The sequence below is a fragment of the Vanessa atalanta genome, chromosome 2 (assembly GCF_905147765.1).
Source record: "Vanessa atalanta chromosome 2, ilVanAtal1.2, whole genome shotgun sequence".
Lineage (NCBI taxonomy): Eukaryota > Metazoa > Arthropoda > Insecta > Lepidoptera > Nymphalidae > Vanessa > Vanessa atalanta.
Genome location: NC_061872.1, coordinates 10,580,564 through 10,607,441, shown reverse-complemented (window position 1 = coordinate 10,607,441; position 26,878 = coordinate 10,580,564). Strand labels below are relative to the sequence as shown.

The window sequence follows — 26,878 nt, the reverse complement described above, 5'->3', positions numbered from 1 at the left end:
AATGGAAAGTAATTTTAAAGCATGTGTTTGTTCAGTGAGAGGAGCGGCTGTCGTGCTAAATGTGAACATATTTAAAGCTACCTCATTAGTCTGCTACGTTCGCGACATTGCTGACTATCCACACTTGCGTTAAAGAAAATTTGTTTAATGACGTTTCTTCGTACAAATTGTTAGTTAACGGTTACGTAAAACGTGACAGTTTTCGTTTAAATCTTGCGCTGGCAATGTTGTTTAATAAGTGAACGTGTGTATTCACATTAACGACAGTTTTATTATTTGAATCGAGTATTAATGTACAGATATCGTTATAACTTTCTCGTATCAGGTATGATGATAGATAATTTATAAAAAGAGTAACATACTGTCGTTTGCGCGATTACTACAGATATTATCTTAAATATATAAGATGTAATATAAGACATACCGATTTATATCAAATATAAATAATTTATTTTAATAAGGTTTTTCTGTATAGTGTAATCCTTGAACCCCGGTCTGCATTTGACCCTGTCAGTTAGTTGAGAGCAAAAAAAATTAAAACACGGCAATTTTAGCGTAGATTAAAACGTCTTTGTTGTGTATTCATAACGAAATAAAGCACCGGATGTCGTGATACAGAGAGATCCAAGTAGTTATATAGTGCAAGACGAAACGGAGCAAACAAAGCTTGCGGAACGAATGTTGTTAACCCGCCACCGCTTAAGAGGGCATTTATAAAACGTGTTCTCACACAAATATTAGACAAATGCGCAATCATTTTTTCGTTACGTAAAACAGAGCTGACCAATGACCTATTCGGTAATTTGCACGTTCGAAATATTTAAAAAAATATAGATATTTTTTTTTTTATTCACTCCTTTTTTTTAATATCTTCTTCATTGCTACTATAAATGACAAGGATGTAATCAATCCTTAGACAGACCGACATTGACCATCGGCACGTAAAAGCAAAAAAAAAAAATTAAATTAACGGAACAGAGAAAGTATGCCTCAGTATGATTAAAAATAAAATGAGAGAAGAAACTTGATCCTTCATGGCGTTGATGCAGTCAGTGGCGTGACTAACGCGCGCAATCACGATTCAAGGTAGCGCAGGTGATCGAGACTGCAACCATGCCTACAGCCTAGGTCCTTCAACTTATGATGTTATTCTTAGTCAAAATATAACTTAAAAACAATTAAATTAAAACATTTTTTTGTAAATTCAACTCGTAATTGTACAAATGTTTTATAGCTTTTTTATGTTAGTTATTTATGTCATAATATCTTGACGGATTCCCATTATTATTTTTAAAAAAGTCGAATGCCGTTAACCTTGTTATTTTAAACAATGAATTCCTAGTTTAACAGACGAGTAATAATTTACATTATCACGAAGGGAATTTTAAAACAATTAAATGGCCTACTTTTGATTTATTCCCAGGAATAGTAATTAAATATATAATCATTTACAAGCAAAAGATTTGAGACTAACATTATTGCCACATGTTAAATTATTACTATCTCATATCCCGACCACAATACGTCGCGTCGGCTACAAGTGTGCTGTGTGTGAAGATAAAAATAAATAACTTATTGTGGTAGCGAGGAGATATTTTTCACACGCAATTCTCGCAAATTATTCAAGGGAATTATGAACGTTCTTTACTCGTCGGTCGTTGAGTGGAATGATAAATTCTACGCGATCCCATACCAACCCCCGGCGCCGTTCTATGAATTTTTATAGGGCATTAAATACATTACGTTCATGTTGCACCGTCCCTAAATATTATTCGTTTTATGTAATATAATTTTCTTTGTCATTTTTTCCTCCTTTCGATTTGTAAATAACAAAATCATGTAAGCGATAAAAGTTAACGTACCAGATGTGGTTCAACAAAAACAATAGTTGTGAAATCATAGTCTTTCGCGTGTATGTGACCAGCCTCGCCAAAAACATAGAACTTGGAATTACATATAAATATTAAAGTTCCAGACTAATATTATTATTTTGAAAAACAATTAAGACTTTCTCTGTAGACTTATTATCCAAATTTGCTAATATCATATTTGATTCGCTACATCCATATAAAATTCACACGACGAGCGTTGTAAGTCCTGATAATAGTAACTCAATTTTAGATATTTATGTATATTTCTTGTAGTGTATCATTATTTCATTTTAATAATAAAAATGTATGCTTTAATTATATACGCAGTTAGAATGGAAATGAAAGAGAACTGACACAGAGTACTCGCGAGTAAACAAACGAGTTTTCTCTGAAGTAATCGTAACAGTTGTGTTTGCGGTCGTAGCTCCTATGTTGTTATTATAAAAACATAAGATTTCTACATTATGAGCTTGTCGTGAAAGAGATTGTATAATTGTAACATACAATAACAAATCAAGGAAAACCAGCATTACAGCACATAATATTATCTACACCACATTAATAATTATGTACTATACATCCTTAGTATCAAATCATACAACATAGATCACAAAATAAAATCAAATTAAAAAATACAAAGAAAACAACATTAATTTTATACGATTGAATTGTATTGAATTAAGACGGTATCTCACCATACTAGGCCACTAGCTGACTTCTATTTTCAAACCCTACAGGCACACGGGAAGTATAAGTGAGCTTCGGTTTCAATATAGACGTACTATTTTGTCTCTAAGCAATGAACAGTGTTCAACGGATGTGAACATACTTCCCTTGCGAAGCTGGACAGACGAGTTTCCTAGTCGAATACAGGTTCCACGACCGGACCCGCATGGCATTATATAGGTTTGTTTAAACAAGATCCTATCCTACTCTGTATATTAAAATATGAGAGCTCAGTTAATGCAACGGAAATGATAGTGTTTAAATGATTAATGAGCAACTAATACGTTCTATGTAGCCTCGTTAGAAAAAATAAACTGATGGTTTTGTGAACTTGTAAAAAATATATGGGAAAAAACTTTGTTCACATGTCACGACATCGTGATGTCGTATATTATATTATACGTATAAAGTATTTTATTGTTTTATAAATATCTAAAATTGACTTTTTGTCGAATAGAATTTGTATTACACCAATGTTATTGCCATAAAATTAAATTAAATTAAACAAAAAAAAAAACCCGACGGGTGCTCGAAGTGTAACCTTTAAAATTTCCTTGTACAATATAAGCTGCTATCGCTTAGTGTTATAATTAAATAATGTAGAGCATGAATATATTAAAAATACACTCCTTTGGTTGCGAATGGTCGAAAGCACCCATTTATTTTGCCAGATTTGTGTGATTGGTCTAAACTATTATAAAGGTACTAAATCAAGTTTCATTAAAATCGGCCCCGTATCCAAGTCTCTCGCAAACAATATATGTATGTATATACATTGCAGACAATATATACAGTATAATAAAATCGTCTCTGAAACTTTGCATTGTATGAAAATTTTAATGTAACGTTTAATTATAAGTGCAGATAAGCTATAAAAAACAATATAAAACTCCATATCAAAACTTTTGACAAACCGTTCCATTTACTTATCAATTCCAGTAAGTGATGGTTACATCAAAACACATTTAGTATATTAATGCCCTAAAACACAGCAGAGATTGCGTTTGTAAGTACAAATTAACGATAATGAACTGTTAGGGAGAACATTAATCAAGCTCAAGCAAAAGGGATCCAGTCAATGTGTCAGAGTTTGGAATCACGCAAATGACGGCGATCGTTTACGTGAGCTGTTTTAAGCTCTTTGCTAAGAATAATTTAGTAATTAAAACTTTACAACGTAATTACTGTTAACGTCACTACAATAATTATTTTTGGTGATTTTATTTTACGTAGTCAAAATACGTTTAATTCGAATACTGTATTATCTTTTCTAACAAACATATTATGTCGAATGAATAGAACATACACAAAATTCGTAACTTTTTATTAATACGTTTGAGTTCTGATTGAATATTATTGTACATTTTGTCCAACCACGGGTTCAGTTAGGTTGTTTAAAAATAAACCCTGTTTCATTCTAATTCTAAAGATTAGAGAAAGATAAAGGCTGACTGAACTTTATAATCAAAACATAAATGTTCCTTGCTGGTAACGCGATGACTAATATAAAAAGCACTGGTAAGATCCCGTTAAGGGAAATACTGTTTCACGATTGACCTGTATAACTCACTTATCATGAAGCCGTGCATTATTACAATAACTAGTCGATTGTATTACGGAAAATAATAAAAGAACAAGTAAATTTCAAGAAAGAATTATACATATTTCTTGGGGATAGATTATAAAATGTAAACGGGACAAAAAGCGTTGCATATAACCAAAATAATATAAAAAATATACATACAAATAAAAACGGTGTAAAAACACCGTTTTTCGTTTGTTCAGTTCTTGATAAAAAAAAAAACTTTAAATTGGATTATATTTAGTGTATAGTTTCTCAAATATATAAAATTGTCTTAATTATTTGATATTAATTAGTTCAATCATAAATGATAAGAACGGGTGTGAATAAATTATTTATTATTACTATATATTGAAAGATAAGTACATACTACTTATATGTTAAAATAAATCAATATAACTGTTTTCAAAATCAGAGGAGACAGCAATAAAGATTGTGCGATATATATTTCAGCCTGAACCGCCTATATGGTAATATTCTGAAATTTATGTCAACATTAATGACCCTTGTAAGAAATATGTTGCGCAAAATTTATACAACTATAAAGTTAATGTATAAATAATCGGAAAAGCAATAATAAATAAAACATATATACTAATGGCATACATGAACAATAATTCGCTTTTAAAAATTCATTCCAAAATTTGACTACTCCACAAAAATGGTCGAGTACTTACTCCACAATTTAAGAAATACATTGATATCACATTCAACGATACTCCTTCAACATCACTCGAGTACTTGATTTGGTATCTTTTAGTATAATACAATCTAAACCGAGGAAGGCGGTACAATCAAGATCAAAAGAATCTTGTGACGCAACGTCAAAGGGAAATTTTTGTAGAGAAGCGGCTAAGGTCAGATAAACTAAACGAGAATTAATTCAGAATGATGCAAACATTGCAACGAACGGAATGTTTATGAGTCGACCATAACTATATTTATAGTACTATTGTAGAAAATGTTCAATGACCCACCCATGACTGAGTTAAAGTAAAAAGTAAGCGCTTTTGTTACATATGTATGCATAAGAATCCAGTTAAGCAAACCTTAAATATAATCATACTAAAATACATCTATTTGCAACTAAACTACAATTCATAATGACTAAATTCAATCCTATTTTGTTCTGGTATAAAATCTCAAAAGAGATTTTCATCGTTACCGAGGCTGCACAGACAAAGAAAACTATTAAAGGCATACGTTTAAAGTACAGTGTCTCTTTGTTGAAGTGATACGAGCCGTGCTGTTTTGTTCTTACTCACTCTGCCCAGCTAAAATTATTAGTACGACCAGTATATTAATATTATCTTCATTATAATATTGAAGCTAAATACGTCAAGGCCTTGGAGCACGACAGTGTATTCCTACTACAAAAGTAACTCTTCTTTAGAATTTATGCTTTATGGGTAGAACATCATAGCTGACGCATAAGAATCCTCAAATTAAACATAAAAATTTAAAATGAAAACGAAACAAAAAAATATTTCTTGAATTACATATAAAGACAATATGGATTCGCTTTTATTCAGTCAATAATGCTTGTTCAATATAAATCATCAAATCTCATTGTATGCATTATTTGCAATATTATAGTACAGACCAATATGTATTATTTATTAGAACAATCGATATAAATGCAGTAGCGAGCTGGAACTCCCAGTACATTCACTTTACCAAGGTCATTCGTTGAGACGAAATGTCTCTTTGATCTCTATTAAAAACCATTTACCACACACACACATACATATTACACACACATAACAATACATTGTTTTTGTATTAAAACTTTATGGATTACTTGAATCATTTCTAGAACGATTTCATTATTTGTAGAACTACAGTTCGTCCCTCTCCGTACAGATCAAGTAGCTAAACGCAGCAAGTTCGTTGTATCATCTTATGAAGACGCTTTGAAGTATCAGTTTCGTAAGATCGAAACGAGTTTCAAATACACAAGTAAGGAATGTACGATGTATGTAAATTAAATCGACTTCATGTTTCAAATGAAATATCTCTCTAAAAAAAAAAAATATTTTCATTGCAATTAAAATTGTCAATGATAGATGGAATAATTGTAATATATGAATGATAAAGTTACTGTTTACTCTGTGTAAGCCTTTCTATGTAGGTACCATCCACTCATTTGATATTCTACCGCCAAACAACATATTGAGCCCGTTTAACCACAGGCATAAGGGACATAACATATTAGCTCTGAAAGTTGGTGGCGATGGTGTAATATCATGAATGATAAATATTTCTTACTAAGCTAATGTCTATGGGCGGTGATGACCACTTACAATTATGTGGCCAATTTGCCCACCTACTTATCACATAAAAAAAAAAGATAATTGAATGCTTTACAATGTCGGATAAATAAGAAAAAGATTATTAAAGCGGTCATACGAAATCCTCGTTACTCAATACTAAACTCGGTCTTAATGTTTGCAATTAGCAATTTAATATTACATGTATAATGAGTTATTATGATTACTGTTTGAACAATTTGTAAAAGATATTTTCTTAATAGCTATTTGTATTGATTAATACATTACGTAATGTAATTTTAGATTATGTAAGTCAACGTGTGATTCATTAAACAACCAATATTTAAGTAATCTTTAAAAATATAATAGGACGAATATTAAACTTGAAGTAATACTTATATATGACCTTTTATTTTCGTCGCCTTTTACATAACGAGTGCTTATACAACTTAATTAAAAGAAAATTATCAATTTTTTAACTCGCGTTTTCGCTTGCGTTTTAAAATTTGATCTTCATATATTTGGTATAAAAACAAAGTATATCGTTTCTTAAAGTTCAAGCTTGCTTCATACCAAATATCATCAGATTCGGTTGAGTGGTTTAGCCGTGATAGAGCAACCATCAGGAGAGAGAGACAGACACAGACTGACAGAGCTACTTTCGCATTTATAATATTAAGTATAGGTGATAACTAGGAGAAGAAATATTTGTAATATTTTGATAAACACTAATCACCTTTAACAAATAAGTACACAAACGTTTCTGGTCATGCTATTAATCATATTAATTTGTCAATATAAAAGGAAACAAAGAGCATATTGTTTGGCATTCAGATAAAATTATTTCCTGTAAATGTTTTTACATTTAACACTAATGTTAAAGATAATGTTTGTAATTTTATATACAAAATTTTTTGTTAACGACAAATAAGTAGCTCTATTACAATGTTTTTTTTATTTATTTTTTATTTCCACTTTGCGTCAAATAAATCTAATTTTAATCTAAACACGTATTGACTCACTGAGTGTAACTGAGCATCTTGGACATTATTTTCAGAGACATCCATATTCGATATAACATTTATGTATCGGTAGCACGTTTAACGAAAGGTTTGTGGAAGGGATTTCAAAGGATCTAGTTAAAATATAACCTATAAATACATACGAAGCTTTGATATATTTAATGTCATCAAAAAGAAAACGATTTATATTGATATAGTAACCCACAATCGAAAATATAATTTGTGTTTTTATATTTTGCCTTTTTAATTATCAGTTAAGCTTAATCACTAAACTACACTAATATTTATATTAATTTCTCATTTATACCTTTAACAATACTAAACATTATTTGATTACTTGTGTGAAATACCAAAAAGGCTAGGTATAAAGTGAAATAAAAAATATAGGTATTTCATAAAACGATCTTTATCGATCGGGTCTCTCCCTTTTCTAGGTCACATTCACTAAGCAATCCTGTCAAATGAAGCGTGAAATAGAGACAATGGGCAATAATTTACTTGTTATATGCACTATTGCACATTGATTTCCAAACGCTTTTAAGTTGTGTACTAGGGACTGACCACAGTTGTGCTCGTGTGTTCCATGGATTATTTCACGATAAAGACATCTTTGCTTTATCCCGTTTAAAAAAAAAACAACCTTCCTAATCTATCTAGAATATTCCACAACATTGTTTTCAAAGTTTTTTTTTTAGTCCTCATATTTCGTGATGAGTCAGTGCGTGGAACAATTGTATAGTTTTTGTAAACACATACCCACTAATGTAGATATAAAGGTCAGTTCATAAATGCATCTGAATACTCTTATTTTTAAATAAAATATTATAAGTTAACAGTTTATAAAGTGACCGACAAAACAATTACAAATTTACATGTCTGAAGATTTCCTGTCCCAGATGATTTGTGAGAATTCTGCACGTATACATCATGCGTTTTAATAGGTCGATATGATTATTAAATATAATTTACATAAACAGGAAAAGTGTCCAGATGGTTCTGGAACGATAACCCCTACTTTGAAAATATTATAAACTTCTACAGCGGACGTGAATATGTAAACATATGACCGTAAATGACATAATGAGGGTGATAGACGAGTTTATTATAATTTAAAGTAGACGGGAAACTTGAAGCTATATATTGAAGTTATAAATTGATAAAAGCAAATATCTTAAATTATGAAGTATGGGAATAACGTTTTAACGTTGTTAATAATTTGGCGCAAAATACCAATAACTCGAATACACTTGTGTTGTACTAATTATTTAATAATAGATAGCATAATTACAAGATTTTTGAACGACATTTTCGAAGACTAAATGTTATCGACATATCATTCTGGAAACATCTGTTATAATTAATAGGAAAAAAGTATATCAAATCTCAGAAACGATGACCATATGTTGTAAAAACGTACTAGTAAACATGTAAAATGAGTAGAAAGGTGAATTGAAATCACCTGCTTAGTATGTAAAGCAACACCTGCAGACCGACAGATGGTGGACAAAAAATATACGACCCTCTCCGTCCGGAAACTGGCACATGAGAGCCGAAACTCGTAACCCTGATAGATTTCAGAATTTGTTCACTCACTATGAATATAAATTAAAAATGATTTATTATAAAAATAAACAAAACCTCATATTTAATTGTTATGGGTTATAGTTACTAGTACTTACTATAGTACTTTATTATTTTTGGTTATAATTATAATTTTCACATAATACAAGGCAATAAAAGGCTATTAAAATATTAAATGACCGTGGATGGATCTTCATGTTTTTCGCTACGTTGTAAACGAACTAATTTGCATCTAACAAGGTATTTTTCAATTAGATCCTGATGTAATCACGAAAAACATTTTAATAGATCAAAATGAACTTTAAATAAAGATAAAAATGTAAATATTGTTTTTAATATACATGAAATAACACTACCGATGCTTAAACCATAAAGTTGTCAAAGAAAAAAAAAAGGAAGAGCGCGAGTCGCAGAGCTATAGGGTCCGGTTTCGAGCGGGCAGGCCTGGAATGTGACCCACACGGGAGACTCGAATCAGTGACTCACGTGAATTTACTTTTTAAATAACACGATTCAATGACTGTTAGAAAGTCGACGGACTTCGTGGGTGTTTAGAAAAACAGGATTATATGACGCCTACATCACATTACATATAATTCTCATCCCACATGTGTAAAACATGTGAGATTATATGAATAAGTATCCTTGCATTGTGAATATATTTCGTTAACGAAACGAGCGATATTACAATGGCCGTCAAGGCTCTACCCGAAACCGTAATCAGCGCTCTACAAACAACAATTAGATATACTTACTAAGATTTTTTTCTTACGAATTATTAACATATTTTACAATCTTCCGCGTTTATAACTATTAAAATATCCTCAGAAGCAAATCATTTCCAAATGACTTTTTGGTTTTTATTGTGATTCTCAGAATAAGATGTTTTTTGTGACATAGTGTAGACCAGACTTTATTCAAAGATGACGCAGAGGCTGCGGATTCTCTGAGCGCCTATGAAATAGCGTTCTGGAAGGGTAGTTGAGGAATTCTTGTGACTTTCCGACTGTTAAACATTAACAAAAATAAAATGTTTACCATTTATTTAATTTTCTTTTTTATATTTAATAGTATGAACTTCAAATTAAATTAGATTCATTCCTTTATGTATATTAATGTTTTTGAGCTATTTTTTATCGTTAGACTATCTAAACTAGGGGTATTGAATAATAAACATTACCGAGTGTATAAAATACCAATAAAGTCGTCGTCGTACTATTTTTTTTTTGTGATCTAAGTTGTTTGACCACGTCTTATGTAAATTATGACTAAACGGTAAAAAATAATTGGAATTAATTTTTTATTGAAATTGTTATTTAATGTATATATAGAAACTAAATATTGTTAAAACGATTATTGTGATATAATCAGAATTCACGAGATCAATTAAATGTTTTATTTATTTAAATATTTTACTAGTAAAATTATAAAATAAGGACTTATGATACATCTTCTAAAATATCGAATAATGTGATTTTATTGTCTTAAAGATGAAATTTAGGCCTCATTACGACATATCACAAAGTATCTGTGGCATATATATTTTTAAATAAGGTAAGAAATTGCTATTCAACATAAGTTGTAAGCCTTTGTCTGGGACAAATCTTTTGAAATCTTGGTAACTATTGTTCCTTTGACAAAAGTTGTCTAGTTTCTCTCGCAACAAGTTTCAGCACGTGCGGGATTTAACTGAGCTGATTCAAAATTCAATTCCTACTAAATATTTATTTCAAACGAAATTATTTTCATCGATTTATATAAATCTTATACAAACGAAACAATATTTATTTTTATTTGTCGCTAATCTGAAGACGTAATAGGATTAATAGCCCTTATATTACGTAATTTATAACTATGTTGTTAGCTAATGAACTTAGAAACAGAATTCAAATAACTCAGTATCTAAGTTTAATTACCATTCATTATTGTATTTTATTTTTATAATTTTAATTATACTTTATTTATAACGATTCTAGGAAAATGTCTTCCCCAGAATCATTATAAATAAATATATACATATATTCAGTTTCAATTATACTGTATTTGAATTACCCATATAAACATTTTTAATTATAATATTTATTTAAGATGTTTTCTGTACTTTGTATGGCAATTGTCAACTTAACAGTTGCCTTAGACTTTCTCTGTATAATGTTAATTTCTAATTATTCAATTTTGTCATACTAATAATCCTCAATAAATAAATAATTGGTTGTTAGGAAGATTATAAGATACGGTAAGACTATATACATACAATAACGACGACTACTACACAGTTGAACATAACTTCACCTAAGCAACAACCTAAATTATATTAAAAGTTAGTTATCGAAAAGATTATATATAATTATCGATATTTTGTCTTAAGTTAAAAAAGTATCTCAGTATTAATTTATTTATTTATCATTTAACCTTATTGATTAATGACAAATAATGATTTTGTTTATTTATTCGCAGCTTTTGTTTGATAGCGCCAAGAAGAGTCACTGTATATTCAATTTTATAATGTAACGTATAGATACGATATTATAAGTTACGTTTCCGGGTAACCTTTGCCTCTAATAATTTTGTTTTATTGCAGTACAATGCACTCGCTCTACGATTATAATATATTATATTATTCGTTTATAATTATAACAATCTACCGACCTTCATAGAAATATAAACAACTTAATAGTAACAAAAGTATCGTTACAAATTATCCATGGGCATATATTCCAACATTACACATTAATAAAACAAAACACAACATAAATAACATTGCAACATTCACTCACTTTCACAAACTAAACAATCACTTTTACTTAAAATGACATTTTATAACATGGGTATTGAATGTTTGATCGTAAAGTATTTTCGCGGTACGAATGCGCGCGACGAGTACACTACTCGAAGTCAACTAGAAACTTTGTTGACAAGCGCTCCCGCTGCCATGTTTGAAAACCTTCGGTTGTCTTCGGCCGGCGTCGGCTATTTTCGGAGTATCACACCACTCTTTCTCAGAACAAAAAGCTCGCGGGTCGCGATTAGAGTAGACAAACTTGTAAATACACGATCACTTATAACTTATAAGCTTTTTATATGATTTCCATTACTTTAGCATGTGCTTTTAAAACAAAGATTATTTACGCATTACAGTAAAATTTCATAAAATATTTAGCATCTACAAGCATTACAATTGATTTTTAATGAAAACATTTGTAGCAGAATAATTTTGATTATATCGTTCGTATGTATTTTATTAATACAAATAATTTTAAAAACATCTCTCATTAATCATTACCCATATTGTATTTTTACACATTCCATGATTAAAACATATTAACACTACAACATACACATTTAGCAGAGACAAAAAGAACGAAAAAGAAAAATGGTATGTTTAAATAAATAATACAACTTTTTGCTACGCGACGAATAATAATTCAGAATAATAAAAGCAATAATATGTAATAACAATGTTTTTTTATTCGAGTAACGGATGTGCTTTTACTAGATATCAGGGAACTGATTTCAGCATAATATACAGTTTGTTTATTGTAAAAATAAATGTTTATGTTCGACAATAAATTATTGTAACCACACGCCATTAGATACACCAGAAGTTTACCAGGTAAATCACTAATTACGAACATGTATACAAATAAACCATAAAACACAATTTATAAAAATAATAAGTGAGCATTTCGAATTGCTTATATCACTTTATTTAGTTCTAAAGAAAATTATACAAAGTTATCAGCTATGACTTCTTCGTTCATTATTAAAACTAATGCAAGTCTTAACCTTTACGAAGTACATCCTATATTACTGTTAGAACAGAATGGAGGTCGTCGGCAGATCTTCCTAGCCTGAAGGCATGCCATGATTTAAAACATAAACAAAGAAATTTACTCCTTAAATCACAAGGAATAAGAGTCAATCCTATATCATAAGTACATTGAATAAATCACGATACGAAGTCTTGGCATTACGAGGCGGATTGGTCGTGAACTTACTAAACTGGTTATGGTATTGTTCTGAACTTCGATTGAACAAGAGGAGAACTTTATTACAACATTGTATTTTTCTTTACTTTACCAAATATAGGAATCATATGAAATCACATACTAAATTATGAGCGTAATACATTTATTTTAATATTTATTTACTTCCAGCTGTAATTTCTCGTTGCAAATATAACTTAATGTATAAATATCCTTAATCCTATTAGGTAAACCCTAAACAACAAAAATTACTTGTTTTGTAAATTTAATATATATAATAAATAAAATTAAAGAAAAAACTAATATAATTTTAAGGGAAATTAAATATCTCTTATGTATCAAGTAAAATACTCTTAGCGACCTCTTGTGGCGAGTAGTGGAACTTAAGTGAGTTACCATTTAGTTACCTTTGACATAATACAGAGGGCACTGTAAACTAAAATTTAAATATATCCAAGAAAAAATGGTGCATTGATTTTATTTCATATTTTTTTGTTTGTAATGAAAAATATTTTTTTATATATTTTATCCGTATCTATTTTTACGAAATAACAAACACTAATGTGCTGAGAAACAATGCCATTTATATATTTAATCGATTAAGCATTTGATATATATAATTATTAAATATAGTTATTTTTAAAATATTTAAAAAATACAATTTACGTGTCGTTAAACCAACTATCATTTCCTGTACACGGCATACATTTCACAAACGATAACATGGTGCCTACGCCAATTTGCCTTCCGTTTCTTTTAAACATTTAACATAAATAGCACACAAACGATTTTTCCATTTACTTTTAAGTACTCGCCGGGACCTATGACTATTACTTTATGCATAAATATTAAAGGTGATATTAATAATTATTGCATGAAATTAATCTTATAGCATAAGATATTACGTAAGAAGTTTAAAAAGTATGAATGGCAAAAAGTGTCGTTAGTCAGCTCGGTGGGGAATGATTGCCAAGAACGTGTCAGAATATTATCGATATAAATAGACTTCCGAGAGTGCAATGTACGGGATAATTCAAGCCAGGCCACCTTAAGTACACATGAGCGAACTTTCCACTCTTTGTCATGGAAACTCGGTAGAAAAAGCGAATTCTATAAATATATAATCGAGTTATCAAAACTTAGTATAAAATACTAGGCCGTGTAAACATGGTTTTTTATAGTGTCGCTTCTGTCGAACAGAATTTGTAGACTAAACTAATTTGACGGATCGAAAATTATTGCTATTTCATTCTAGCGTTGATTTCAAAAGACTAGCAAGGATTACAGTATACCTGCCAAATTTTATTTAAGTACTTAGTCTCGTAGAGTTTAGGAACGATTTTGATATTTTTATCAATGTAACAAAAGATGTTATTAACTCAACGATAACTAACGACAAATACTTTTACGATGAAAAAACATCCTAAAAACTTACGGTTTTAGTTTAGTGCATCATATATTAATACAAATTGTTATATATGTTTAAATCAAAAAGACAGTAACTACAAAGACAACCAGATGTGATATTGATAATATGATGCTAATCGACGTTGTGCAGTCTGTGGCGTAATTAAAAACATAAAGTCATCAATGATCTCATGTCATCACAGACGAACCGACTACTAGCATTAATAGCGTTTATATGTTTGTTGATTAAGAAGAACACGTATACGTATATAAATATTAACATCTATTGCCTTGTTAGGGATATATTTTGTTATGATTTCACTGAGTTACGTGATTGGAAGTGATCAGTAAGATAAACAATTCCTTACAATCAATTCCTTCCGTCAATGCTTAGCCTTTAGTTATAGGAATGTTAGATTCTAAATTCCATATTCCCGTAATTACATCCACTCAAAACGCCCATTATAATTGAACGAACCCGTCAAATATGATCACAGCGATATAAGTATTTTCGAGTCCAGATTAACTAATCCCTGAGTTATACCTACCCGTCAAGGTTTTCCCAAAACTCTTCAACCAGTTGGAATGCGATAATTGCTATTTGTTTATGCATATAGTTCTTTGTTTTTCTCCGTATTTATATATTATGTCCATTGATTAAAGTCGTAGTTGACATCAACATCTTGTTTTGATTCGATCACTTTGGCGAAGGCCTCTATTGCATAGAAATGCATACTGTTTAGATGATCTAGTCCACGTCCATTGTAAAGGAAAAAATACACGAGTTTAAAATAATATAAACATCAAGATCAGATGTGCGAATATCTATACAAATAGAGAGGTATTATTTTTGCAGGGGTTAATCTCTGGAATTATCCAATTCTAAAAACATTCACTGGTAAAGAGCTTCTTTATTCTTCAGTTTTTGGCCAGGGTGGGTCACTAGTATAAAATAAAATTATAAATATTATCAATTTAACCTGTAATTCGATTAAATTATTATCACGTTTAAAATATTTCCGATTAAAATATTTCCTGGTCCTCAAAATTTCATTCACCCTTCGTACAATAGGAAAACACAATGCCCCTCAACCTACTCAACTTCCGTCCGTGGGGATGCTGTACACAATGCAGTAAGCGAGATCACATTCCAACGGAAAAGTTCAGAGGCGATAAGATACGACGATAAAGCTGAGATTTTATAAAAAATAAGTTTAAAGTTGATTTATTCCTATTGACTAGTGGGTACTCGTCGTTATGTAAAACCCAACTATTACTGGTATAACCCACTGGTTTCGATATTTCTTTAATTTGGAATAAAGGCGTAACACGTAACACACGCTGTAACCCCCATTTTTGATGATATTTGGTAACGTCGAATGAAATAGAAAATTTGTTTTTATTTTATTATGCTGTCGTCATTGTAATGTTAGTAAAATGAGTAAATGTTAAATGTATTTAAAAAAAAATCTCCCACATATACCAAAATCAATATTGATAAAATTAATCTGAAACACTACTATTGCTAGAGGCTAATCTAATAATAATATTTATTAAATAATTATTTTGCGTGCAAAGATAACACAGAAATCATTGGATTAATTTTAATATTGGTTACTACCTTTGGTTACTACCTTACTAGGTATATAATAATTAGTTGATTCTTTTGAATCCCAGTGAAACGATAAGGCTATTCAAGGACATAACAATAATAAATAATAATTAAAACTTAATAAGAGTAACTTTGGTTTGGATTATGTTACATCGTGGAACGGAAGCATCGAGTGGAACCGAAAAGGGTGGTAGTTCGGTTGTACGGGAAGCGGATGCGAGCGGTGACGGTGGCTAGTGCGCAGGTGTGTGGGACACATACTGAATAAACTTAACCGCGATACAGACGTAAACAATTAACTTTATAAAACGTGAAGGGAATTGTTATAAACGTCGTGTCGCCTCATTTTAACCCGGAAACCAGTTTAGATATTTCTTAAACCAAACATCTATATCATAAGCGTATAAATATATTTAGGTTTTATTGTTGAAATATTAAAATTAAAATCGGGATTAAAGCGCTTCCTTCTTAATGGAACATAGATAATGTTAATATATCAAAATTAAATTCAGCGACGATATCGCTTTATTCGCAATGCCACGATTGTTTAGGTATTCCATAACACACTGTCGAGAGGTATTATGTATCCGGTGAAATATGACTCACTCGTTGAAGATACCTATTACGTACTTTATCAATGTCAAGATCAAATCAAGACTCGTATATTTTGTGCAAGTTGTCAGTTTCGTTTAAAATTTACATCGTCTAGAAAAATTAAAAATATATTAAAAGTAAATACAATCTATAAATATATCTAATATGGTCGATATTGACTTAAAAAAAACTGTAATTAATAAAGGTTAAATGCAAGAAAAAGAAATGGACTTTGTGTGGATGATATATATGCGAGACGCAAGTAACCAATGATATGATTAGAGTTGGAGGGAGTTAAGTTAGTAAACCTCATATATCTACATAGTATAAAACAAAGTTTCCCGCCATCTGTATACTTAGAACATTTAAAATACGCAATTGATTTTAATGCGGTATTCATCAATAAACAGAGTGATTCAAGGGGCAGATTTTTACATAATAAAATAGATGCACATCGAGAAGTCGAGAATTTCATCTTTCCTAGCCGGAAAAAAGAAACGAAAACTTTTCTTTTTATATTTGTTCTTCAACGTAAAAGTTGTTCATAAACTCTTATTGTACCCTTGTGAAGCCAGGACGGTTTGCTAGTAATGTATAAAATGATCGTTCATAACCTACTAGCAACTCCATGCGGTTTCAGTCACATTAAATGATCCTGCTCCGCCCCCGTGAACCGTAGCGTTATGTTAAATAGCCTTCCACAACATTTCGGCTATCAAATGTGTAACAAAGATTTTTTTAAATCCCACTGGTATTTTAATAGACTACCGCCTCTTTTACCACATTAATAGATTTATTAAATTTAGTTTAGATATAACTTGGATGACTAAAAATATACAAATAAGAATTACGAAATCGAACATACCAGATAGTGTAATAATTGTTGTGTAGGTTTATCATGAATATTCTTAGTACAAAACAATTGCTATAACGTAAATTATGAATTAATATTAATTCGTAAATCATATCAAACTTAATGTAATAAGCATTCATATTTTTCTGCACATTATGTATAAAAAGGTACTTTTATTGTTAGAGTTTTAAACGGGGCGGTGTCTTTCTAGTAATCTTTATGTGTCATGAGTATTCAAAGCTTATGAATAAGTTAGTTTAAATTACACGTACGATCTCTTAGTACGCGGAATAAATCTCATTAACAAAGACAAAATAACATTGCAATTATACCACGATTTGTATTTTATTTGCTTATTTCTTTTTCTTGTGTATAATCAATGACAAATCGCATCTTTGTGTCTTAGTAAAAGTGCATTATCATAATTCGTTATTTGCAAGCGATCTCGACACTGACGTCACTAACGTATTCACTCTCGTTAAGGATATGAATAACACACTTCTATCCTCCTAGCATTTCAATACATATTCTGGTTTAAAATATTGTTAAATTAGATATTATGACAAGTTCTATTGCAAAGTTTACGCATTGTATTTCGATGCGCCCTTAAATGTTATGATTATATAGCAAAATTTTGTCGATCGCGGCTTAACTCGCGTTTTAGGAGTTGGTCGTCAGGTGTTAGGAGCCTATTGCCCTTCCTTGAAGTAATTATAAGAAATAAAATTTTATTAAATTCGGTTGAGTGGTTTGGCCGTGAGAGACCAACAGACAGAGTTACTTTCGCATTTATATATATCCTTTTTGACATTTCGCGGTCATGTCCTGCCATGTTTCGAGACTGTTCTTCTAGAACGTTCGCGAACAAAAACATCCTAATGTCAATCTCAATTAATTTAGTTTACACGTTACAATGTAATTTGTGTACAGTGGACATAATGAAGTGTTAAAGACAATTCTAAGCCATCACAGTACGGATTTATCTGTATTAGAGAAAATGACCAATTAAATACACGCATACTTTAAGACGCGTGATGTTATGTGCCTGTCAACTTCATGAATGACATTTGAAATTATAACAATCACAATTATTACGTTAATTAATTTGACGTGATAAACGTCTAGTACGTTTAGGATAAATATAACTTTCCTAATAACTCTTTAATTAAACATAATATATTATAAATACAACAATATATCAAGTTGCGTAATTAATTTTTATTTTGATAAATTAGTTTTGTTGAATCACCTTTGTTAATTTGCCTTTTCTCTAATAAATATACGTACCGTCATTTTCATCTTGTGAAGTATCGAAGTCGGCGAGAGTGATGTTGGACAAGTCCTCGACATACACTTGCGGCTGTCTGTTTAGTGTGTGGCGACCACCGAGGGAGTGGTAGCAGCTCTCCTCATCGTCTGCCGCTTCCTCTGTCGAGGAACCTTTCAAGCACGAGTGGAAACTCCGAGAGAGACGTCGCTCCGTGCTCATTCTAACTCATATCCCAATTAACTAACAGCGTTAACACCACTCACAACACACGTGTCAAATGGCAACCAATACAAAACTTCACTTTCTTCACTTGAATTCTTTCGCTATGATTGTCACTTTAATTTACACTTTTTGCACTATCACAGTTTCATCAAGGTGAATATCGCCATTGCGTTTATAATGTGATTTTATGTATCGGGTACTTCATATGATTTATCGGATCACGTGACGTAGCTACTCGTATATCTTATCGACGAATCTGAGATTGCATAGTAATTATTTATATTAAAAAGTGGTGTGCGTATCGAATAAATAAACAAAGATATAATTATATATACGATGCAGTAGCGACTTCGGTTTTGTAAACAAGTCCCCGTTACTTTTTGCTATTTCGCCGATTCATTCGTTGCTGCCGGTGACAAAAAACGCTGTTAATGATTGCAAGATCCTGGATAACCAAAAACACGACAGCACAACTCGTTAAACACGTTAGCGCAAAGCCTCGTATGACGCCTGGAGATATGACAGCGTCGGTTCAATGCACTCCCGAAGAATGGGGTCTACCAATGTGACATTCGACTAATGAATGGCACTCGAACAAAAGGAAACATCTTTGTAAAGAACCGGGTACATACTCACATGTACCTGCCATTTGAACGTACGATTACATCTCACACTTTAGTCTCAAGCGACATGTATGAAATAAATAATAAACTCAACAAATTAAAAAGACTTAAAAGTGTCAAATTCATGATCTATCAAAGCCATCTGAACAACCGCAAAACAACCCAAAGCCCTTTCAAATTTTGTACAAAATTCATCATTTTATTTCAGCCATAATAATTCTAGGTATTTATCAAACCCACCGCTAATTGCAAATAAATTTACGCTTTTATCAAACCAATATTTGTTCCTTTTAATTACTTTTTATCAAAGGATATTGATAATTATAAAAAAAAAAATGATTACTCAATTTCGGAATGTTTCATTTCGTTTGATTAGCAAGAATATACTATAACAACAATTAGTGAAGACAGATCGATATTGGACACGTTTCAAATTATAAGTGAGCTGTATTGTGTTATTACAATACAAAGTATATAATTATATTAAGTTGCAAAATTTCACTAATTAATAAACGACAATGTATCTTCGGTATAATTGATTGAAAACGTCACTATAATCAAGGAACAGGAAAAGTGTCGTTTTTGTGTAGTTATATTTACGCGAGCTTCGTTTGTTGACAAAAAAGTGAAATCTCAAACATGCTATTGTTTAATGGAAAGTTCAGCGTGAGAGAATCTCGGAGACAGAGGCTCGTCAGGAGAAAATTGCGGAAGCTGTATACTTTTATCCGGTGCGAATGTTTTGGTAATGACTAACTAATACGATCTATTGATAATAAGTTTATAAAAATTTTTACTTGGAGACAAGTAAAAAAAATGTTGTGAACAATGTTGAATAAATAGTTCAAAATTAATCAAACTCGCGAGTAAAATACACATTTTCGAAAGATCATGATAATTTAATCTTTGCTTCTGTTATAAAAATTATATACATTTATCTCGTAAGCTGCTAACCGGTAAAATCTGATGGATACAGTTATAGTAACGCATAAGGCCAGGCTTGGCAGATAGCCAGCATTTTCCGCCCCGAGACTGATGTTTTCTCAAGATAAGCCAAGGCTCCCAGTGGGACCAACAACGGACCGCGTTTATTCGCAAATTATTTGCACGCAATGTTTCAGTGACATTATAATGCGTTATTTACTCGCGTTAATGTTTTATTCTTACTCATATCTAGCGACCTTGTCTTAAAATCATGATAAGTATATCGATCGCCTTAACTCCCTAAACCGCTAATGTAGGTCACAATCACGAATATCAAATTAATATCTTTGTAAAACTCAATTATAATCGTAAACATTTTAAAATAATTTTATTTCATAAACATTAATGATATTTAGCTACAATTTAAAATGGGTTCGAGGTTATAATGTTCAAGACTTCGTTAAGTCCTTACAGTTATCTAACAGTGTTAAGCTGCTTGAAAGCTTTTGTAACCAAGTGGTATCATTAAATAGGCTGTCGAGGCAAATAAACGCATCCGCCAGTGACAGGCGTTGACATAAACTAATGACGTGGCAGGTATAAATCATGTTCATGAAAGACTCGAGCGACCATCTTCGAAGGAAACCGTCGATTTGCAACGGATATGACCATTGGGACTAGTACAGACTGGACAGATAAATCGAGTTAAAGACTCATTAGACAGGTTAAACTGGATCTCGTGATGGAATTAAAGGTAATGTGTTAAACAAGCCAGTGCTGTTCTTCTAACATTCGTACCTATAAACTAAATTGAATATTCGATAATCGAAATACTATAGCAAGAAACCTCTTTAATAGTAGGCTGGAGTTATTTGCATATAAATTTTTAAACATGTACATGTATAATATTAACGTTATATACTTTTAAATGTTTGATCTAAAATGAACACGTGTTTAGAATGAACAAAGGTTAATTATCAAATCGATTTGAAAATAATATTGTCTAATAAAATAGATTTCGTATAGAAATTGGTTATGTGTTTTTTAATTAGTAAAAGTATCACTACTATTTCTTACACAGTAATTAAGTATGGAAACAATGTTACATATTTAAAAACTTATTTATAACTATTTGTCATCGAAGGATATAAACACCGTTTGTAATATTCCGAACATGCTGTTTATCCACACAGAGAACATATTTACTGAAATAGCACGACATCAAAATAAACCTACGCATCAAAAGTATGAGGAAACTACAAACAGTCAATCACAAACTTCACTAATGCAAATTTTGAACAATACACTTTATTGTAACTGATATTGAAATTGCAAATAAAAACTAGGTCATCTTTGTGTTCGTAGTACGTACGATAAAATATAAAAGAATGGAAAGCCGCGTGACTGCCTCCATTCAGAGACATTAACACACTGAAGCGAGTAACAAGACGAGAAGCGCACGCGCACGTTCGCGCCGCGCCGCCTATGTCCGTTTATTTACTATTCACAGTTTAAAATTCGAACGTGCTCCAATAATCCTCACCGCACAGATGAGCTGTAGAACAGTGATTAGCGAATAAAAACTAATTTACACAACTAGATTTGTAGATAACTGTATGTAACAAACTAGACCATGTACAAACGAAAAAAATATTGAAAATTTTATATAATATTTCATAAATATTATTCAAGATTTTTAGGTGATATTGCGAAAAGGTTAAAAACAAAGTATTAAATAACATAAAACCATATCTTAGTCCAAGGTAGATGATCGAGAAATATGAGCCGGTCCAGTCAGATTATTTTCAATGCAATAAGAACACTTTCAGCATCGATCTTATTTCATCGTTACAGTTGTAGGTCGATCGAAATTGGAATCGAATCCAAAGATTTTTTAAATAGTACTGGAGTAAATATACTATGTTTAGTAACATTACATTAGTTTAATAGCGTGGTAATTTAACCAAAATTGTTTTTCGTTTAAAGTTGTTTTCTGAAAAAGGCGAGCGTGCATGTGTAATTACAAGTGTCAAGCGCTTATGCCCAAATAGCGCTTTATTTGGACATAAGTGCGTGGAATATCAAAAACTTTTTTTTAAGAATATAAATACGAGTCCTAAAATTATTCATATTTCGAACAAAAGCCCATGCAACTAAAGTCGCGAATATAACTGGCCACTTTATGTTTTCTTAAAAATATGTTGGATGTGCAAACCATAAGACCGTATGCGAAGATAGGTAATCGTTATATAAGAGAAAGTGATCATTCGTCTTTCGCCGCAGTCAATGCGATTCAGAAACCTGTTAAAGAAGAACTTTTACTCTCCAATGTTGAAATCGACGAAGCAAACGAAGGAACAACGAACTCTAGAGGGTTGTCTTAGCTCGTAGTACACTTGTGTAATTATTTTAAGCCCGCTAGACGGGCCGGGCAAACAGTACGACTGGAATGTCGACCGCGTGCTCGGAGTCCTGCGTATGTACAACCAGAGTTGAACCTATTATAATTCCTTCTCTGATCTAAAGTATTTTGTACAAAACTTTTCTAATTGTTAAAAAGTCTCATTTGATTATATTCTGCCTTAAAAAATATGCTTGTTTAGATTTATAATGTAAATTGTACGTAAATGGTCTGGGCTGTAACGTCATATGTGATTCATTAAAAAAAAACTTATAATAATCCATAAAAAGGTCATTTTCTTAAAATGCAATATATAGTTTCCAAATCCTTGTAGATTTGCAAAGATGAAAACTTACGAGTTTTAGTTCTGATAAATATAATAAGTAATAAAATATGTTTAACAAATAGTCTCTTTAAAATATCTCATTGTTGGTAAACATTATTCAGCGTTGTAATTACTTTTCGATTAAAAACATTATAATATGATCGTTTACTTTACTATTTAGTATAATAACTTCTAAATTCGATAATATTCTGTGTTGTAGTAAGGCATTATAATATAGCTTGAATACGTAAATATTCTCAGTTTTATCTAATTAATATTAGTACTTAGTTATTAAGCACGCATTTCTTTTAATAAAGTACCTAATATGATAAAAATAACGAAGAGCGACCTTGAATCAACATCATCTTAATCTTTCGTAATTGTTAGATCATAGCCATGGGTAAACGTAAGGTACAAAAAAATAATAATGGACCTATTCTCCTTGTATTAATCCTATCCTTTTATAAATTACTTTAATTATTAATAAAGATTTAAAAGTATAACTTTGATTCATACAAAAATATGCACCTGAATATAATATATCATTTGAAATAATGTTTTTATATGTATATTATTTATTTGTTTCGTTTTCTGATATATTATAAAAAATAAGACAACGTGTATATTTCAAAATTCTGAATGCTAATTCAGAATGTTATTTCAGTGTCTGACATTTTACTTGAGTACGTATAATCGAGGCACATATCATAATGTAAAAGAGATCCGTCACAATTTAATACATATTACTAGAACGAACACCTTTTACTTGAGTTTGAGATTATATCATTAGTTATTGTATAATTGAGTCACAATCACTGATTGCAGTCTGGTTTATGTTATGAATTCTGTGTAGGAGCTGCTAAGGCGGGCGGTGGGCGAGTGATCTTGGGAGAGTTGGCACGTCGCTGCTTTGCGCAATCTGCAGTACACTGCCCTTCTATATTGATAACTGGACGATTGCCTGTATCTAAATAAATTTGGAATTCATATTTTAAATTTATATTTTAATCAGTGCAACTTCAAACCTAGCAATAAATTATTACTACTCAGAATATTTATTTGAACAAACTTCTTTTCTTAAAGAAATATTTTATGTTTTTTTTTTCATTATTTTTTTATATTATTTGTTCATTCTAATTGAATATTGCTTACCTAAAATAAAATTCCATAATATTTTTTTCCCAAAAACATTGTGAATACAAAAACAAAGGCCGTTCTTGAAGCCTTGATCTAATGACGTACGAAAGCGATGGTCAAAACATAAGTACCCTTCTGTTGCTACATTTGCCGTCAGACTGTTTGTTCATTGTTTCGATTTCGTGTTTCGAGTTATTAATAATTATAGCAACAAACTTTGCACCTTGAATAAATACTCCAGTGAATTTAACTATACCAATAAAAAAATTGTTTTTAACTAATTATATTTAAAGCGGTACATATATTTACTAATAAAATTAACTTGTTAATAATATTTATAATATCTAATTAGTTAATTTTCATTCAATATTCATATTTTGTCTGAGCAGATTTGCCTTCTCTTGCTTTTGTTAACACGTAACTTTTAATATTTATTTTTTACCTTTTAAAGTTTTTAGTTTAACTTGCACAAAAATACGGGTACGAACTTCTCAGTCCGCTAATCATGAGACAGCGCCATTTAGAAAAACATAGTTTTCCACACTTTCATACCACCATTATAACGAGAACATTTTATTCTAAAAGACGGCCTGACTTCAATCCATAACATATTAAATGAAATTGAATCATTAAAATGAGGAGAAAATATCGAGGAACACGTAAAAAAAGACCGTATTGATAATCTAGTTTTCTTTTGAAGTTTACAAAAAAAACAATAACAAATAACTACGGAACGTTTTTGTTTCTCTGTGTTTCAAAATACTTAACATTTATTAATTTTGACCAATGATTATACAATCTGGATAATATGGCTTTCAGATTTGCGCAATCGAAGCTGCAGCAGGCCCGTCACTAATTTTATTACCAATATAATATATTTTATAACTATCGCCCGTTTTTCTCGTTAGTCTTATGATTACAACGTAATATTCAATCATTATAACGAATAAGGCATACGTCCATTCACCATCACTAACGGTAGAAGTAGCTCATCATAACGGGGCAAAATAATCAATAGCATAATTTTGTTTTATTCAATTATATACTGTGTTGGCTTCTTCTAAGAAACTCTTGAAAATTAATTATACAGTTAAATGAATATTTAAAACTATAAAATGCATTTACATGACTACGTTACAAGCTATAGAGTACGTTTACAAGATTACGTTAAATTAATATTTAGATAAATTTCGTTACTGTTCAAATTAATTTTATGAAATTAATATTTACAATCAATTTTTACAAGGTTGAAATATTACGAACATTTTCGTCACGCAAGATAAGGTTACAGATTAGGTTCACTATCACAAAATTTCAAGGAAGGCGAGTCAAATGAGCATGACATATTTCCAAAATAAAATACAGACTTAAGGACTCTACGTGCTTTCCGAGACACGAGAGTATTAGCCCTGCCAACTGCATGGCTCAGCTCAAATCAACTTCAGGCTGATACTGAGAATTTAATTAAACAAAATAATTTTCGGAATTTGCCAAACAGTATGTATAGTGTCTGTAATGACTTTCATCAGAAATAAGTATGCCACTGGACTTAAGACCAAGAAGTAACTGTTATAATATTACAGCAATTATAACGCCCGTTAATGAAACCGATAGTATTTGCTCGATAAATAAAATAAATAATTTAATTTGATAATATATGGTGGAGAATATTTGCCTGGTATTCAATATTATTGTGATACATTTATTTTTCAAATAATAATGATGATGATGAATTTTTACACTTTTCTGTCTTGCTCGGGACTGTTTACGAGATAATGATTACAATATACCGAATGCCTATTTAAAAAAAAAGAGATATAGTTCAATGTCTCACAAATGCTCAATGGGTAAGATTAAGCACGCAGCGCGCTCACAACGGTGCATTACCAGCCTACACATACTGACATACTTTCCGGCATCGATGTAATGAGATCATGACTCGCTAAAAGGAATTATGGTCTCAGCTTCACAGACGGGTAAAGAAAGGTAACGTTGTAAGACATATGGGTCTCGACCACGATCGTGAGAAGTTAGTTTGTTCGCCAGATGGTTGTAATATTGCACTTAAAATTTTAAGTGCAAAATTAAAAATATTTTTTCTAGTTGATATCAGTTTTGGTTCAGATATTTACTTTTATTTTTATCAAATATTTCAACAAAAATAAAGCTATAGACAGATTGCCGATAAACAAGTAAACATCTCGAATTTATTGTAAAATAAATTAAATATATACATATGTTTCATAGAAAATTTAAAGATGGAAAGTTGTTAAATACAGTAAAATTAATCATCACTTATAATACTTGTATATATCATACTCGTTGTAGCACCAGATCCAAGTATGTCGTCAGTGTCCGGCATAACGTCTGAGCCAGAGAAATATTTACAAATCTCTTTATTTAATAAAAATAGCATCAGTTTTGTAAAACAAAATTTTCATTCTTAAGCTGACCTTGTGTACAAGTATACAT

The 26,878-nt window shown here is 30.8% G+C and overlaps 1 protein-coding gene across 9 annotated transcripts in view; it reads right to left on the bottom strand.

Annotated features, from left to right (window-relative positions):
- Positions 1 to 26,878, bottom strand: part of LOC125069305 (ras GTPase-activating protein raskol) — a 146,286-nt gene that overhangs the window by 17,832 nt on the left and 101,576 nt on the right. The window contains exons 1-2 of one of the 9 annotated variants that reach the window (XM_047678804.1): positions 21,780 to 21,956; positions 18,792 to 19,252 (exon numbers count right to left, since the gene is read on the bottom strand). The exons of 7 other annotated variants lie outside the window; for them this stretch is intronic. In XM_047678804.1, the coding sequence (XP_047534760.1) occupies positions 18,792 to 18,993 (202 nt within the window). In that variant the 5' untranslated portion in view covers positions 18,994 to 19,252; positions 21,780 to 21,956. Of the gene's footprint in view, positions 1 to 18,791; positions 19,253 to 21,779; positions 21,957 to 26,878 lie in introns of those variants that run through there. One more of the 9 variants, XM_047678812.1, reaches the window with a different exon arrangement.